The 19,212-nt window shown below is 36.4% G+C and overlaps 1 protein-coding gene across 5 annotated transcripts in view; it reads right to left on the bottom strand.

Moving 5' to 3' along the window:
• heph (polypyrimidine tract-binding protein 1 heph) overlaps window positions 1-19,212 on the bottom strand; it is a 311,014-nt gene that overhangs the window by 87,336 nt on the left and 204,466 nt on the right. Inside the window, exon 1 of one of the 5 annotated variants that reach the window (XM_066289864.1) lies at window positions 3,394-3,571. The exons of the other annotated variants lie outside the window; for them this stretch is intronic. Within the exon in view, the coding sequence (XP_066145961.1) occupies window positions 3,394-3,459 (66 nt within the window). The 5' untranslated portion in view covers window positions 3,460-3,571. Of the gene's footprint in view, window positions 1-3,393; window positions 3,572-19,212 lie in introns of those variants that run through there. 5 annotated transcript variants of the gene reach the window in all.

Here is a 19,212-nt window from a genome sequence, read left to right as displayed (position 1 = left end):
CTTGACAACCCCCTAAAGGTATGGGGGAGAAAGTTGTATGCATAACGTTGCCTTTTGTATGGGAGAGTTTTAAATAATTAAACGTATTTTCACAGTTTTCCCCCTTTTTTTGGCATGCTATAAGTCCTGATCAGCAAAAAGATATATGAACCGTTTGCCACAATAAACGTCATCCCAAATCGACCGGAGTTATCCGGATAAATAGAAAATATACACTATCCTTTATTCCATATAGGGTAATTCGTATCCATTTGAAAGCCATCAGATTTGACGAAGCACACCCCTGGGATCGCCGGACGAATGACTCGGTTGTTTCAAATAAAAATATACAGCGATGAGAATAAATCATTGCTGTTTAATGACTTTGTCAGGCAGCTTATCTGGTTTAAATTATTCGAATTTAAGGGATAGAAAGTATCTGTGGTTTTGTAAAAACGTACTGCTAAGAGGCAGTACTAACAATACTCCCCTGTGATAACTCCTCGTTTTGTGAGTCCCACCGTCTTCCTCCAATGCTCGTTTTCAGTTCTTGCCTTCCGAAGCAATAGACTTCTTAACTACAAAAACATCTACTCCCTCTTCACAATCATGCTGTAATCTATGTTTATTTTCCAGTTTTTGGAGTAGTTTTCGTCGAAAGGTGAGAATGAAAGTCCATCTACTATGTAGCCTCTACTATTTCGATGAATATTACACATCTTCATCAGACTATAACGACATAGGCGGATGCTTTTTGTCGAAGTGTTGAGTAGCTATGATCTGTTGTGTGATGATGTATGTGAATAAATGTATGAAATTAACCTTCATTGAAGTCTCACGAAGACTAAGGTAACGTCAAAGAGAAATATTTTTAGGGAGTCACGAATAATCTTGACAATTCATCCCTTCCTCTGTTTTGGATAAATCGGGAGGAAAATAGCTGAGTGATTGAAAAAGTTCTAGGGTAAGAGGCGAAGAGAAATAATACAATCAATATTGATTTCAAATGCTCGCATGTTATGAAATAGTTTAATTTTTCGGGTGGTTCATTAGCATTCACGAATTTGTAACATGAGTATGGCCGACGTGCTTCTCTATAGTTCCTTTTGCTTTCTGAGTTATTAAAAATAATAATAAAATTGATAATCAGTTTAGTGAGAATGAACAGATGCAATCAAGTTATCGTCATTTCAGCAATACCTGAAAGACCCGCAGAAATGTACTAACCTGGATGGCAACATATGAACGGCTTTATAAAGGTACTTTTGTCTCTTCTCAAAAGATGCAACATGTAAGAATTTGGCGTCCATGAAATTCCTTTATATATATATTCTCTTTAAGTAAGTCAATTTACATCATCATTAAAGTACCACGTAGTTATTTTCTTGCCCATGTTTTGTGAACTCTTAGTAGAAGTTAAACTCGAATCATTGTTCAAGCTATCAATGTATTCTCCACTAAGTACTTTAAGCCGTAATTAATACTTAGTCATATCAATTTCGTAATCTGAGAGACTCCCATTAGACATTCTATAGCCGTAATAGTAAGTGCCTAGTACTTTTATTCGCGGTAATGATCTAATAGACTATGTTTTAATTAATAGCTTGCATTTTGCAAATGCTACATTTTTCCCTTGGCAATGGCCTTTCTTTATACCTTTATAACCCTGACGTAATTTTAATTATTCTAATGGACGTTAGAGGTAAATATACTTTATTACTTCACCGTATGTCTGTGTATGCTTACCATACATAACATACCAGTTTTAAGTTGCTTTCCGCTATCCGCTACACCGCTGACCACCTGACATTCATCATGTTCGGAATTCCAAACAATAAATTACGAGCTTCGCATTGCAAATTTTGTTTAGCTTAAAGTGGTTACAGCTCAGGTTAGTGACAGCTAACACAAGCTCCTACAGTAGCCCATTAAAATGAGAATATTTTAAATTGTCCCATCCCACCCTCGTTCTAATATTTTTGATAGCCCTTTTCAGTGGATTTTACTTGCGTGCTAAAGTTCCTAAGTGAACATAACAACTTTTTTATGAGACCGCACGAATTTATGAGCAAAGAAGTTTTTCCTAAAGGATGTGTTTTTAAAGTTTTCAGACGGTGCTACCTGTAATATTTAGAAGTCTGATGGATCCGCAAAGTTTAGGTGTATTTTCTACTTTTGCCATTGACATTTACGGGTGGGTAAGGGATTACCATAATAGTATATGTTGGTGGTCCCTAATTTTAATTTATTCTGTTAAAGTCGACTTTGGCAAGCTGATATACTAAGAGGTGAAATAAGAGCCCCACGAGGTTATTGAACGTGATTTTGCGTATGGTTCCTTGTCCCGCTTTGATGAGTATAAAAATCCTATACAGAGTGTAGTAAGCTGTAATGAAGATATTTCAGGGAACGAGTCTGCAAAATAAATTTAAAAAAAAAAAAAAAAAAACTTGAAAACGCACCCTTTTCTATTTACAGGGCGGCAAAGTTTCACATTTTTCTGACAGATGCTTTGTATTTTTCTTCGAACACTCTGTGCGAATTCTAACACCAAATTAAAATTATCTCTTCACTTCTTTTGCTTTTTGGCCTTTTTGCACTATTTTCGTGTCTTTCATCGTTTTCGTAGAATTTTGCAAAGCATCTATCGATGTAATTGAGAATGTTAAGGTAGTGAGGGACAAAAAATCATTCAACTCAACTATCAACTATCTGAAGCAATTTATATCATTTGGTCAAATTTCTTGGAATTAAAATGAATCTGAACAGAAACCAAATTATAAAAATTGTTGAAAATGTCCTTTAAAAAATTTGGAACTTCGCCACCTCCATAAATCGAAAATGGTGCGTTTTTGACTATGAGTCTAAAGCATTTTTTAAATTATTTTGCAGAGTGCTATCACCACCTGAAATATCTCCATGATATATTACATCCTGGGTAATTAGAATGTACCTAATCGAAAATTCACTTCGTGAATGATCAATCAAGACACGACTACATTTGAGCACACGATGTGGGAAACACAATGACAGCAACTAGAAAATGTTCATTTCTTCTACGTATGTTAGGAATGAATAAAGGTAGTGAGCAGCAACTTGTGTTTTCAAGGTAGTATTTCAACACGTATTCTTAACGTAATACTTGACCGAAACGCTATGAAAATACAGAACGCGGAACTTTCTTGACTGAAATCCTTAGGTCGTCTCAATAGACTTAAGTAAATATTGACAAAATGTTCGGAAATATCGACTTGTATTGATTAATTCCAAAGCTTCCAAGCGCCAATGGTTTAAACAAAGGCTCACCCTCAGAACATGTGGGTACGTACATACATATTTAAGTTCAACAGCCGTCAAAGCCGCTTGGTTCGTTAAGTGTCCTAGCAATCGCCAATCGCAGAAAATCATATTTACCTTAGAAACTGCCTTTATCTCCACAAGTCCAAACCACATAAGATCACCATCACCTCCTTGAACCATGAACCAAAACTTTAGAAACGTACTACGATTTCAGTCACTCTACTGAAGAGAAGTTACGGAAACGTCTTCCTGCCTATCGACTTAAGTGCGCAGACATAACTGATAGCGGCAACAATGAACGAGTTACGGAATCCGTACCCATCATCGCGGGTTCGCTGTGCTCACGAAGGAGAACCCCTCATAAAAAACGCGCTGCGTTTTTGTTTTGTTAGTAAACTGAGCTCAGCGGCGTTGCCAGTTGTTTGTTTTCACGGCACATTCGGTATCGGTAGTCGCTTTTATGTTTTATTGTATTTCTAGCTCGGAACTATTTCGTTTATGGGGGAAATATTTACTCGAGCAGGTGAAATATTATATTACGAGTGGTTTTTATGGGCAGACATGTTTACGGTTCTAATTTTCAATTTTCGTTTGAGCTATTTTTGATACTGACATTTACGATCTGTAAATAATTTTTTTTCAATTACTTGCAATTGTAATTAAGAGAAGGCCGGGAATGTTAATACAGCAGACGCTCGATAATGTAAACTAATTCAAACCAAGTGTGGTTCACATTATCGAACTGTTTATGTTAGTGAACACGATTTAAATAATAAACGTTTTATTAAAGAAACGGTTAATACACAAATACAGTGGTGTGCAAAATAATAGCAGCGCTAACAGCAGTTTTGCAGAGAGTTTGGTTATTAACTTAGGTAATGCTTTTTGGGAATCATAGATGTCAGGCTTTATCACGATACTGTACTGAGTGGGTAAAATTACAGCCGCCCTATGTTGAAACCTTTTTGAGATTCCCCTTTTATGTGAATCTCATATGTATATACATATGCAAAAAATAGGAGTATTTGCAGTCGTACGCATTAAAGTACTATGTAATTTTATTTGATAGTTAAGTAAACGCTTGAAAGTTTTCATTTAAGGTAAATATAACTTAAATAGTAGTGTTGAATTGTGCATGGATGGTTTTTAGTCGAAATACTATGGGTAGAAAAGCTCATTGTACGACAGATATGCCAAACAGTATTTTAGTACATAGAAATGAAGGGAAAAGTTATAAACTCACTCAAAATGTATTAAAATATTCCGTCAAAATGATTAGCAATTCTGGAAAATGCAGAAAAACTGGAAACGCGTGGTAGAAAAAAAACAGCGTCAATAGATGATAGGTGAATACAGAGGGTGGCGAAAGTGTCTCCTTTCTTAACATCTAAACAAATAAAAACACAAAATCGAGTTAATGTGAGTACTTCTGCAGTACGGAGACGATTGGATGAAATAAATTTCCATGTGAGAAGCTCAAGAAAGGTTCCTAAATCAACTGATGGACAGATCTCCAACCCCCTAAAATTTTCAAGAGAACATAACCCCTGGCCCTCGTCTAGATGGAGGAATGCTCTTTGGTTAGATTAATAAGAAATTGTTCTTTTTGATTTTGCTGCAAAAAGACAATATGTCAGAAGAACGCCAAAATCTAAATACAACCCAAAGTATACTCTAAAAACTATAAAATATGGTGCGTCCTCCATAATGGTATGAGGTTGTTTTTCGTATTACGGCTTAACTCTGATTTATCTCTCTGATATCTCTCTCTCTGATATTATTATGAAGGAATTATGGATCAAGTCGTTTATGTTGATATCTTGGAAAATGTAATGCTTCATTATGTCGATAACAATATGCCCATCAGATGAATTTTTATGCAAGATAATGATCTAAGCACACGAACAGAAAAGTAAGGGCATAGTTTTTCCGATAATAGGGTTGAGATTTTGAAGTGGCCTGTTCAATCTCTGGCCCTCAACTCTATTGAGCATTTATGGACAGATGTGAACAAAAGAGTTTCAGCAGCAAAACCAACCAATAATGAAGATCTGTGGAAAATTGTCCAGGTTTCATGGAATAAATTTCGAGTTGAGAGGTATCAATGCATAGTCGACTCAATGGAGGAATGTTTGGTTGTTATTGCCCAAAAGGGGTACAATATAAAATATTGATGTTAGTTTACTTAAATGCGTTGTTTTTTTTTAATACTTTCCTTTTTATTTTCTCCAACTTGCAAGGGAGACTGCTGTTTTGTTGGAACGTTTATATTTAATGGCTAATTTTTTTTTAATTTGAATAACGGTTTTTTGACAACTTATTTGGCTTTTCCATCCTTCCAGCACGAGTAGTGAAGTTTTATATTTCTTAGAAAAACAATAAATTATTGAAATTTGTTCAAAATGAAAGAATTTCCTTAAAAAGTACCTGCACATTATTATGTAGTGTACGTTTGTATATAAAAAAATTAAACAAATATTTTAATAGTAATAAGAATTTTTTAATTAGAAGAAAGTATTCAGCAATTTTAGTAATTATCACTTTGTATTCTCTTCCACAGTCTGCACCCATAATTTACGAAGATTTAAAATATCCTGTGTGTGTATATTTTTTCTCTTTCAGCCAATTCTAAAGCTTGGTTAAAAACTTACATAGCTTGCGCATTAGTGACAACATTTCTAAGTTCAATGAAACCGTCTTCATCGTCCTCACTATCCATGTCTTCCTCCTTATTAACATCGTTCGTCTGAATTTCGTCCTTCCGCAAATTAATATTACCTAAAGTGCAAATAATTTTAGGGTTCACTATTTTCAATAAATCAAGAACTTCCAATGACTCACTGATAAGAACATCAGCTTTGAATCGCAATTGTTCCCTAATTACGTTTAAGGAAATATCATCTTTGTCTTGCTCATTGGTACAAATATAATTGTTCTAACATTTTTGAAAAATTTGGTGATTAATTGTATTATAGGGCATATGCAAATTTAAAACAGCTTTACGTAAGTTTACCTGTTTCAAAGCTTCAGATATGTTTTTAGGATTCTTTGATAAGATAGACGAAAATAAAAATTTTGGTTGTATAATCTGGCGAGCCTTATTACGTTGTGGTCCATAGATCGAATTAGTGGAGTTACGTGAGGTGGTGTGTTCATGATAAAAATTGATCCATCCTCACTGTTCAGTTGTTGCTCTGGAGAAAGACTTGATACATTACCTAATAGTCACACCGCTTTTATTGAAAGTTTCTGTTTTTTTATGTAAACTTTTCATCTAAAAATGAAATAATCCTCAAATTGAAAATATGTAGAACATTTGTTATTAGAAATTCATTGTCACACTTTAGGGACAAAGCGCTTGCGGAACCATTCCAGAAATATATTGCTAGTCAGCCAAGCGGTTTTTAACAGTGATAATCAACAGAGATATTAAATTTTTTAAATGAGTACGGATTTTTTGCTTTTCCTATTATCACTAGCTTTGTTTTGTGTGCCAAGTACTATTTACGTCATTGAGTGTACACATTGTTTACATTATCGCGTGTTCCGATTGATCCTATGGTGCAAATTTTGCGCTTATATTATCGCAACATTTTCATTATCGCGTGTTTATATTATCGAGCGTCTGTTGTATTAACAACACCCGATTTCGATACTTGGGCTATTTTCACGTAACAACGCAGCAGAAAACGCTTTCCATAATGACGATTCCTAGGTAAACGTGAATATGACACTGTTCAGGAATTACCCCGGACTCGACATTGTCTTCCATCACCTCTACTTATTCAAAAATGTTATACCAACCAATCCCACATCCTCAATTTCCTACTTGTTAGTCATGCTCTCAAGGCAATCAAAATCCCGGTCCGCCCACCAGAGCCGGCGCTACTCAATCAATGTGCGAAATGTGTATTTGCACAGGGCGGCAAATTCAGCGGGCGGTAAATAGCTCCAGGCAGACGAGAAAAAAGTTAAATTTAGGGGCAATAGCGACATAACGGCATAACTTCCATTCGCGCAGGGCGGCAAATGGCCGAGCGTCAGCCATGCCGTCCACTGTCCATCAAGATTCACGATAGGGTTCAAGGCAGATTTGAGGTGTAATAAGAGTCGCGATCAGTATCAATTGCTATATCAATCTACAGAGCGTTCACGTTGAATTTCACCTTACTGGTTCAAAAATTCTAGTCGATTTGCTGCTGTGTCATCGCTCGACTTAGTTCAGATTAGTAACAGTTCATCATTGCTTTTTATAGATTTTTGCATTACGACCTTATAAAATGTTGATTTTTTCACAGGTGCCAACTTTGCAATTCCAGGGCAATTTTTCCGGTTAAGTCCTAACTAAATATTTATTAGCCGAGGTACAACGGTCTTGAAATCATCAAAACCAATCTTAAACAGAGTAACTACCACTTGATATCGTCCCTTCTCTATTAAATAATTCACCGTTTTCCACGCCGTAACTCCGACCTCATAAATATAAATAGAGCAAATTACTTGCAATTATCATTTCCACAAGGAAACACATGGAAATAAATACAACGGATGACCAGGACAGTGCAAAGAAAGAATCACACATGTGAGCTGATGTGATTCCGCAGTGTCGACGACTTTTCAGGAATGCGTTAATAAGGTAATTACAACATACGACAATTAGAAATAAAAATCAATTGCGGCAGGATCATGCAGCTTATTTCATGGCGGCAACATATGAGAAAGAGCTGTCCTCAAACCAAAAAATAATTAACACTAATGATGTATTAATATTGAAAGAAACTGGAGATGTTAGCAAGGTTTATTGACACAACCGTTGAAGAAACACAACTCGTGGAATTAATGAAGATGATGGTAACAGTGCGTAACCTACACGCCATTGTATAGGTCTCTTCGAGAAACGGAAATTTGTTTAATTAACGGAGATTGTGAGAATATTGCGGCTAATCATCCGATATTAATAAGTGAAGTGGTTTGGTATAAAAATCTGTTTTACCTGGTTCGAACAGTTGCGATTATGGTAGTTAAAACTGTTAAATTCATAAAATTTAACCCTCAGTCACTTTCTAACATTTTCACAGTCATAAAATGACATTCTTCAATCGATGTTCTTCTCAGCTCGTATAAATTTGTCGGTTTTGCGTCATAGATCGTTTTTTATTGAGTCCTCATAGAAAATAATCAAGCAGCGTCAAGTCTGGTGATCTGAGGGGCCCATTCAGTTTCACCTCTATGTTCTATCTAACGGTTAAGAAAAATCCTACATATGTCAAATACGCGGAAAGCGGCTCTACACTTGAGCAATTGCCGGCACAATTTCATTTTTTACTAAGTGATCAAGTAGTCTTCAATTAAAAAAATCCACACTGGTTTCCAACGATTTCGTTTTACACGTACTGAGGGAATTTTGTTTGTGCTTCTTTCATCCAATACGTAGCTTCTCTTACTTCGATTGATATATCCATTTTCATAAAAATGTATGAGAAAAGATGATGTGGCCGAATAAATTGCTATTTTCGTCCCATTTAGGCAGCATCACCTCGGAGAATTCCATTCTGGTTTCCAACATCTGATCTTCAACGATGCGATGTCGTAGAAATGATTTTTTTGTATGTATAACACGTTTCCAATCGATTTAAGCGCTACGTTATTTCATGCTACAGATTTCATCATCAATAATTGTGAATCTTTATTAAAATGCTGGAAAGTGGAAACTATGGTGCGATAAGTCACATACTGAAAGCTAAAGTCTGGTTATTGAGTTCTCAAATCAGAAAAGTAATTTTAGATAGTTCTGCTAAGGAATTAAGTGAATTTTGACGAATAAAAAAGGAATAAAATCATCAGCAGGATTTTTCGATAACTCGTGAGGTTTTTGAGATATTGGTCATTGCTAGCTTATGAAGTGTGCATTTTTCTATATAAACCTTTCTCAAGCCAATAATTTAAAGCTCAATCTCGATTGACCTATCAGATCAGATAGTGCCAACCGGCGAACACATAAAAAAGTGGTTCCCGGGGCAGCAAAGCGAATCGCAACATCGTGCCATCCTTCTTTTACCGTCTTGTTGCATTCCTCAACGAAAGCAACAGCGCGTCTCGATACAAAGGCAAATGCACTTAGCGTGAAACCAGAAAATCCCCTAGATCTACTACTAGATACGATCAACGACTATGAAGACGAAAAGAAGAGGAAAACGAACCATCAGGGTCTACACAGTTCTTTATTTTCGTCGTGGTCAATGTACAGCGGAACTATCCGCTTCCAAGACTTAATGGTCAGATTGTCCATCACACAATTGGAGACCGAAGCTCGACTCGTGATTACACGCTGGGTGGCAATGAAATTTGGTACCTTACATAACCTGCTATGCGCAAAGTTGCCAAGTCGTTTGACTATCTCTAATATGGTACTAATACTGAGTTCGTGCAAGTTCCTACCTTTCGGGCCTCAAGCAAACTTAGATACACCGACAACTTAAGCAACCCAATGCCTTCAAGCAATCCGATATCCATACGTACTCCACTGGAACCCAAGCACGAGCTTTGAGTTGTGACCCTAAAGCTGCAATTCCATCGGAACCATCTTTCACAAGTTTAATTAGCTGGCAGTGGATTCCGTGGCGGGAAATCGAAACGAATGACCAATTAAAAGCCAAAACAATCGCAGGTTTAGTGACCGCGAGAATGTTGCTTCCGAACCGGGCAGCGTCAAAACCGGATGTGAACGCAACACCGGATTCCGAATACTAATTCCGGAATTTGTATTCATGAGCTTAAGATTAACCCGGGTTGAAACACTTGATTCGATTGAATAATTTAATGGCAACCATGCCCGAAAGGATTGTTGCGAATTGGCTTTCTGACTGTTGGTTGAGTGAAGAATGAGGGATATGCGACCAGGTAGATGAAGGTTTTCATATTTAATACTTTGATATGCCGAAGGGCTATTTGCAGAGAAACAGGATTAAATTTAATGCGAATAAAAGCGCAATGCGCCAGCAACTTTTGTGCTAAAATATCTTAATCAGTTAATACTAGATTAAAAGTAAACCGCAAAGGTTAGACTGAAATTCGTAAAAAAGTTTCGCAAATCCTTCAACTCCAAGTCGGAATAATTTAGATACACCACGTGTGAAGTAGCATAATATTTATTATTAGAGAGCAGAGTTATGCCGGTAATTTTAAATTAACACCCCAGCAAAATATAGGAAAAACCTTACCACACTATCGACTTTTGGACTAACAGCAGGAATATAATAATTTCTTTCAAGTTAAAGAAACACTTACCTAATTGTATGGATAGGTGAGGTACTATACAACAATGTGAATTACCTTGCTTGATCGATCATTTCCATCAAAAATTTAGTTCATGTGTGATACTTAATTGTTTTTAATGTTGTTTAATAAAAGACAAATCTCTGAAAATAGTGTTTAACAATATTTACCAACGTAGAGCATGCTGATATAATGTTTACTCATCGCTTTGCCGTAGGAGAATATGGACGCCATTTCCTAGAACGTTCCGTTGGGCACGCTCCCAATAACAGAACATTTTTCAGAATCTTCCTCATCGAGCACTTTGTAACCAAGATCCTATTGACGCTGAGAATCTTTAAGAAAACATAGCAATTTTCAAAGTACATCCTACCAATATCACACGTAAGGTACCAAGGAGATTTGACATTCCTCAAATTATAGTATACAGGGTGAGTCGGGAGGATCGTGCCAAACTTCAAGAGCGTGTTGTACATGAAAAATAAATGTAAAAAAAACTCAAATGTTGTTATCCGATTTTCGTTTGTTTACAAGTTATAGCGTAAATAAAATTAAAACATAAATTTTTAAAAAATTATAAATTTCATAAGAAATTCCATAAATTAACGTTTGGATATCATAGTAAATGTTCAAAAATATCGCAATTAACTTCTAAACATTTTCGGCTTCGTCTATGAAGAGCATTCGTTGCGCTCCTGATTGTTTCATGTCTTTCTTTAATGGCAGCTGCAGCATTTCTAATGCGTTGAATTAGTGCATCTTGAGTGTTCACTTTTACTCTGTACACTTCAGTTTTAAACCAACCCCACAAACAATAGTCTAGTGGTGTGAGGTCTGGAGATCTTGGAGGCCAACTAATAGGGCCACCACGACCAATCCAACGTCCAGGAGACGTTTCGTCTAAATGTTGCTTAACCTTTATGTTTTAATTTTATTTACGCTATAACTCGTAAACAAACGAAAATCGGATAACAACATTTGAGTATTTTTATATTTATTTTTCATGTACAACACGCTCCTGAAGTTTGGCACGATCCTCCCGACTCACCCTGTATAAAAAACTCGGGTTAACACTCTATCCGTAAACATAAAGTTCAAAGTTCATTAAAATCTGGCAAGAAATTTTGCGTAAATTTCTGTCAGTGGTAAAGCAGGAATTTTGATGTCATGCAACTCCCACCATGGGGCTCACGACAACGCATTTGCAACTCAGCGCTTCCATTATCAACGTGAGTTATTAGTTAGCGTTTGGTTCGATAAATTGTCTATTTGAGCGCTACTTTATGCAAAATACATTAGGGTGAGATGGTTTTCTGATTTAGACAGACGACTATCTAACTGAAAGAAGAATTGGACGTTATGTCGCCACAATATACCCTTTGCGCACTCCAGACCTAATTCATCTGGATTTTTACGCGTAAATAGGGATAATCATGAAGTTAAATGTTTTTGATTAAGTTGTTAAGCAATATCAAGGCACGGCGTGAGTGCTCTACAATGGCAAATTTTATGTTTTTTCACATGGTATATCTTAATTTTTTATATGTAAAATTGAAGAATTGCAATTTCAATAAACAGGTAACGCTGTCTCTTTTGTGGGTACTTACGTAATTCTCGTGCACGTTAAGCACTGACCTGCGGTTAACCAATGCGTCAAAATATTAAGAATTTGGTTGCGTAAAAGGACCCTAAAAGCCTAATGAAATGTCCATCGAAGTGCCCTACAAAGTGTTATAAACTTAACACGTGCAGCGTTTCGCTTAAATAACTATCTGCCAAACAATAATTCTGAAAGGTATTTAAAAAAATAATACAAATCGCGACTAAGATTCCGGAAAAATGAAGACGAGCTAGCAGAATCTATACTGCGCAATGACTCCATAGGGAATTCTAACTTAAACAACTAGCGTTAAATCACCGGATATACTAAAGTTTGGACTTTTTGAATATTGCCAGCATGGGAATAGTATCTGAGAATGCACTTGAAATCTTAAAAAATATCGACGTTGACCCAAAAATGAAAAAGTCATGGCACATCAAATTTGTTAAACAATTCCAATGTGCCCCATGTAGTGTAACGAAGTATACGTATCATGATCTTAAGGCGAATTGAGAAGAATTTTGAAACACAATTTTATTCCTCAAAATCATCTGTATTTAAAAAATGAAGTAATAATTTAGAAATATTAATAAATAATTAAAATCAGTTTGGAACGTTCCCTACATCTTTCGTCATTAGCATTTTTTCGAATTTCCCCTAATGGACAAATGAAGGAAGGCTTAACAACTTTTTTCAATTTGTCATAACTTCGTTACCTTTCGATGAATTTCGTCCAACTTGTGCTGGGCCTGAAAAGGGAATTTCTTGGGGATTACAAAACATGAATTAAGAAGTTCAATAATAAAATTGTAAGAAAGGCCCTGGATTTTACGTTAACAAATTGATCGAAAGAATTCCGATGTGAAAATGAGTCTCAAAAAACCTCAATAGATTCAAATAAAAATTTAATGCTTTGATCAGGGATTTGAGTCTCTTTAAAAAGCATTTCAAGCTGTGAGATTGTAGGTTAAAAAAGAAGAACCTGCTGGCTTTTAATACTGTAGTATGTTGGTGTAGTAGTCGAGATCAAAAATCCTCCAAGTACCCTACAAAAGAAGGCCGCTTAGTTTATTATAATAGCTCTGAGGATTTTATGTCAAATTTGGGTTCCAACGTATGTGACATAAGTGCCTGGCGCTTGTTTATAGACTCTTCAAAGAGAAGCTTAAAAGGCGTTTTGCTACACAAAGGAAACATATTCAGTTCTCTGCTAGTGGCCCATTCGGTGTATGTGAAGGAAACGTACTAAAGCCTGGAAACACTTTTGACTAAAATAAAATATGAGCAACACGAATGGTCCATATGTGGCGACCAGCAAGCAGGTTATACAAAGATGGCATGCTTTCTTTGTGAATGGGATAGCAGGGCGCACGATAAACGCTGGACAACGATAGATTAGCTTGCCAGATCCCAAGAGAGAAACCCATAATAAAAAAGCTTGGTTTCTTCAGAAAAAAATTTATTGCCTTCCTTGGACATAAAGTTGAACATCATGAAGGAGTTTATGAGAACGTTTAGTACGGGCGGCGCGTGTCCGAATGTCACGAGCATACAAAAAATGAGCTGCAACATGAGTATAAATCTTTTGCATACACATTTGAGTATATTCCAGATAATCTTGGCGAGGTTAACAAAGAGCAACTAGAACGCTTTCATCAAGACATTAAAGAGACGGAGCAAAGATAACAGGGGTTATGGAACTTTATGCTAATATCATAGAGGATCACTGCTGGTTTTCTCAAACGATAAAGCTTGACATACATGGATCATCATTTTTTTCCACTTAGTTTTCATACATTCTGAAAACGATTCTTTGATAGCGGTTCCTCGGTACCGATGCATCTTCGTCCCATTTAATTTTGTAACCATTGTCAAAGGTATGGTTGCACATACGGAGATAATCCCAGAAATATCCGCCTTCACGTATATATGGCGATTTTTTGTTAAAAATTTACACACATTACAGAAACCAAACCTCAAAAAACTTATGTCTAAATATCGAGGGTGCTACCTTCAATGGTATTTGTGTAGGATTGATTTTCAGTGAATGTTTTTAGAAATTTTGTGACCATGAAACAAATTGATCATCGATACGTGATTCAGTACTTTCATCTGAAAGATCCTAATTTACCCAACGTCAAAGCGGAGTTAGATCCATCTCAGGGGGACTCTAGTCCCTCGTTAACAACTGTAAGATATTGGGTGGCAGAGTTTAAACACGGTCGTAACAGCTGCCAAGACGAACACAGCAGTGGTCGGTCCAATGAGGTGACCACCCTAGAAATTATGCTAAAAATCCATAAAGCTATGTAGGAAGACCACCGGCTACAATTGCGCGAGTTAACAGGCATGAAAAGCATTTTAAAAAGTGCTGGACATCGCATGTTGACTGAATAATTGGAAATGAGAAATCTGTGCGCAATATGGACATAGACAGCGCCGTGAGGATGTTTTAAGGGAGTGTTTGGCAATGTTTGATAGCAATAAAACTAAGTTTTAACGTTGATTTATAACTATGGATCAAACATTTCTCAGCTGAGATAAAATAGCAGTCAAACAATGGACTGAGTGAGGAGAATTGACTCGTAAAAGGCGAAAACCGTTTCATTTGCAGGAAACTCGATGGCGTTAGATTTTTGAGATTCATAGGGTATAATTTTTATTGACTATCTCCCTAAAGAAAAAACAATAAACGGAAAATACAATGCAAATTGATTGCAGCATTTGAGCGAAGAAATTAGGATAAAGCGACCGCACTTGGCGCAAAAAAAATCGCCATCAAGACAACGTGCAAGTCTACATTTCCGTCATTGCGATGGTGAACATCAATCAACTTGGTTTCAAACTTTTGTCTCACCCCCCCTATTCGTTAGATTTAGCCCCCTCGGACTATTTTCTATTTCCAAAGTTGAAAAAATGGCTCGGTGGAAAGAAATTTGCTAATAATGAATGAAGAGGTGGAGTCTGATGGTAATGCCTGTTTTGAAACATTCGAAGCTTCTTACTATAAATAGAGTACAGAAGCTAGAGCACGTCGCAGCGAAAAGTGTATCAATCTCAAAAGAGATTATGTTGAAAAATAATGTAATTTTTTATCAATTTTGTTGTCTTTGAGTGTCAGGTCGGGTACTTTTGAGGCTATCCTCGTATTTGATCTATGAAATTCACGATTTTTAATATAATTTTAGTGTTCTTTAATTATTTTTTTAACGCTAGTGTGAGAAAACCCAAAGAATTTGATCGTCAACAACGGAGGTGATCCATTAAAGTCGAATCTGTCCACATCTCCGTCTTCTGCGCTTTAGAGGGTATAACATAGTACGATAAAGATATTTCAGGGGGCGGTGGCGAGATTGCAAAAAAATATAAAAATGTGTTAGATTCATGATCAAAAACGCCCCATTTTCGATATGCAGGATGGCAAAATTTTACATTTTTTCTCATATTTTACATTTTTCACACGTATGTCTTGAGTTAATTTTTTAAGTTTCTTAAACCTATTTTCTTTAGGATCCTCTACAACAATATGTCATGTACTATTTTATGGTTCGTACATTTTTGGGAACACCTTCTGTTAATTTTAACACCAAATTTAAATTACCTCTTCAATTCTTTAACTTTTTGGTCCCTTGCAGTATTTTCGCATTTTGCAAAAATACCTATTGATGAAATTTAAGAATGTAACGGCTCAGTTATCAATGGCTTGAAGTGATTCGCAGCATTTAATCAAACTTCTTCAACCAAAAATATATTCAAACGAAAACAAAATTATGCGGGTGTCCCTAAAAAAATGTGAAACCTTATTACATAGTACGTCGAAAATGGTGCGTTTTTGACCCCGGACGTATTAGCATTTGTTTATTATTTTTCAAAGAGCTATCGCTCCCTGAAATATCTCCATGACAATATGGTACACTCTGTATATTTTAATACTAACAGATTTGTAAATTCTGGTTGCAACTCGTGGAAAAGCGGCACAATGTCTTTTATGTGAACAACGTTAGTTTCTCTCCAACAGACATGCAAATGCGAGCATTGCAGTCTAAACATGAATTATCGCTGCAAAGACATAATAATAAGCCAGGTCATAGATTTACTGCAGGTACTCCATTCCCGTTCTGTGGGAGAATTTTGCTTTGCAACATGAAAAACCCACACCCAGATGTTACATTAATGTTGTATAAGTTTTCACCTGTCACCATATTTAAAGTATATGTATGTAGACCGCAGGACGTAAGGTAATAACGAATCACACAGAGAGAGATCATTATTATTCGCTACATTATATCCTGGTCCATTATGGCCGGAAGTTGGCTGGCAACCTGGCCCGCGCCCTTTATGAGCTCTGTTTACATCATTAATTTCGCTTACCCGTCCATTGTGCCCAATTGTTTAGGGTTAATTATTCGGAAAAATGCCCTTTTGATTAATACTTGCAGCCTACGGAGGCAAACGATGAGTTCGCTCTATTCTGTTTGTTCTCTGTGTTGTTCTAGTTGTTGCGGCTGGCTACGGCTGATTAGCTAGTTGCTAATTGTAAATGTGGATTCTAACTAGTAAATGTGTCGACGGGGCAATAGGACCCCAATTTAGGCAGTTTATGTTAGCGGAATGGGATTAGGTCTAATTCCTGTTGAGAAAACTGTTGCAATTCTACAGAATTATTGAAAAGTGGACGAAGGGTCTGAACCGCAAAGCTGTCCCAGTCTTATAGATGACTTATATTACTTCAGATTCATTGCACCCACTTCGGGGTAAACTAACAACATTCCGAATCTAGACCCAACAAAAACTTCACCCTGTAGACTCTCGGAACCATCTGCAGATGAGATTGGATGTCTGAAAGACATTTCCTGTCTTACATTTTTCCAGGTGTGGCAGTTCGTAACCAAAATGATACATTAAAATAATCACAATATTTTATTCAGCAGATCATTACTGGTTTCAACTTATTTTCACGGGAAACGCGATATACAAAAAAATTTAATTATGAAAATTAATGGAGGGAACATGTTATCTTCCGTTTTGGCCTGCATGCATTTCAACTAAATATAATACATTATTGAACGACATGATATAAATTTCATATATGTTTAAGGCTTTGCATTTTCACAGTTTATAATTTTAATAAATTCTATCAGAAAATTTTAAAATAGGTCCAGGTGCATTGAAAATTGTCGATGCATTATAGTGCAACATGAGTGAATGCAATTTAGAACAAAAAAATGTTTTTTTTTCTAATCTAAAATGATCGATGCACGGTCGCATTCGGAGAATTCCATGAACTTATTGCCACGTATCGGGAATATGATTATGTTTATGAATAAGTTTGTAGAGTTTAAGGTTTTTGTTTATTTTACAACGATCCGTTCACTGTTTGACAAAGTGTGTGTATTCACTCGAAACAGCTATTTATGCTCTACGAAACTGTGACAATCGTTACTTTGAATAATTTAATTTTTCACTAATTTTTAAGCTTAGAAATGGAATATCTAGGAGACAAAAATCAGCATTTTCAACCCCTGCTTTTCTTCGTTTTTCACCGAGGGTGAAAAGCTACCGCAGCCGCTCGGGACATTTGCGACGTGAACGGAGAAGGTGTCGCAGGGACGTCTACTGCTCAGAAACGGTTTGCAAAATTCAAAAACAGTGACTCGGTAACGTTTTTCACATGGAAAGATCTTCCGAATTAGACGAGAAACACCTCAGACCCTTTTGAAAGAAGGCGCTCGCCAAACGAGTCGTGAATTATTCAAAATATGAACCGCAATCATTAAATCACAGTTAATCATCTCACTTGATAGGTTTTTCTGAAAAGTTCGGAGTATGGATGTCTGAAGTGCTTGCTTACCGAAAGCAATGAAGAAAATCGCCTTCGAATTTCTTCTCAACATCTCGCCCGACACCACGCAAAACGTGGACACTACAACGCTTTCTGTACCGCATCGTCACGGGAGATGAAAATTGGTGCTTATAAGTGAATATAAAATAGAGAAAGGAGCATGTGACCCACAGAGATATTCTGAAGTCCAGAACCGAGCAAAACCTCGACCCAAAGAAAACCATGATCTGCGTTTGGTGGCACTTAGAAGGTCTCGTGCGCTGGAAGATGCTCAAAAAGAACATTACGGGCAACAAGGAACTCTACATTACCCGACCGGATCGCGTGAATGAAGCTTTGTGTGCTATGAATTAATTTGAAAGGACTCAGTCAACGAGACTAAGTCATATTGATTCGCGACAACGCTAGGCTCACGTAACATAACTCGTAAAAGCCGCTCTCCAGAAGCTCGAAAGGGAGGTTATTCAACATCCACTGTTCTCTCCAAACCTTGCGCCAACCGATTACTATCTTTTCCGTTCTCTATAGAACCAAAAGAGGGATATTATCTTTAACAAAGAAGAGGAACTTAAAAACTGGCTCTTAGACACCAGACTGGGCGATTTTTGTCAAAGTGTCGTCAACAAATTGGTGGAGGGGTGGGAGCAGGTCGTGAACAATAAAGGAGAATATTCTTAAACGAATTCTCGATTAATTACTTGTCATGATTATTGTCGCTTATTCAACAAAATCTTGATTTAAAAAACTCGGAGAACTCACTCGTGAACTCAATATATTGTACACATCACTTGTAAAAAGTATTGCCCCACGTTTACCCGTTTAACTTTCATAAACTTGATATTTTTTAAATTGCTTAAATACGTATAATTTTGTTTTAAAAAAGGTATTTAATGCGTCATTTTCGATATATAAATTTTTCACCCTTATTCAGCTATGACTGCAAAATTTTTATTTTCAAACGAAAAGGTACCTATTGTAATATATCAAATGGAAGGTAATTCAATGGGGGATACAACAGTATACTGAGTAATAGAATTGGATCTACAGTTTTCTTACAAAATAACATTATTGTATGCACAATAAAGTAACTCACTATTACATCAAACAAAACTGAAATTCCTACAGTAAATGCTCAAATTGGGCTCCACTAACAATTTGGCAATGACTCAGTTGTTCCTCGAACTCTTTTACGTAATTATCCAGTGTTGCTTCTGTA

The sequence above is a fragment of the Euwallacea fornicatus genome, chromosome 14 (assembly GCF_040115645.1).
Source record: "Euwallacea fornicatus isolate EFF26 chromosome 14, ASM4011564v1, whole genome shotgun sequence".
Lineage (NCBI taxonomy): Eukaryota > Metazoa > Arthropoda > Insecta > Coleoptera > Curculionidae > Euwallacea > Euwallacea fornicatus.
This window is presented reverse-complemented; position numbering and strand designations above follow the sequence as displayed.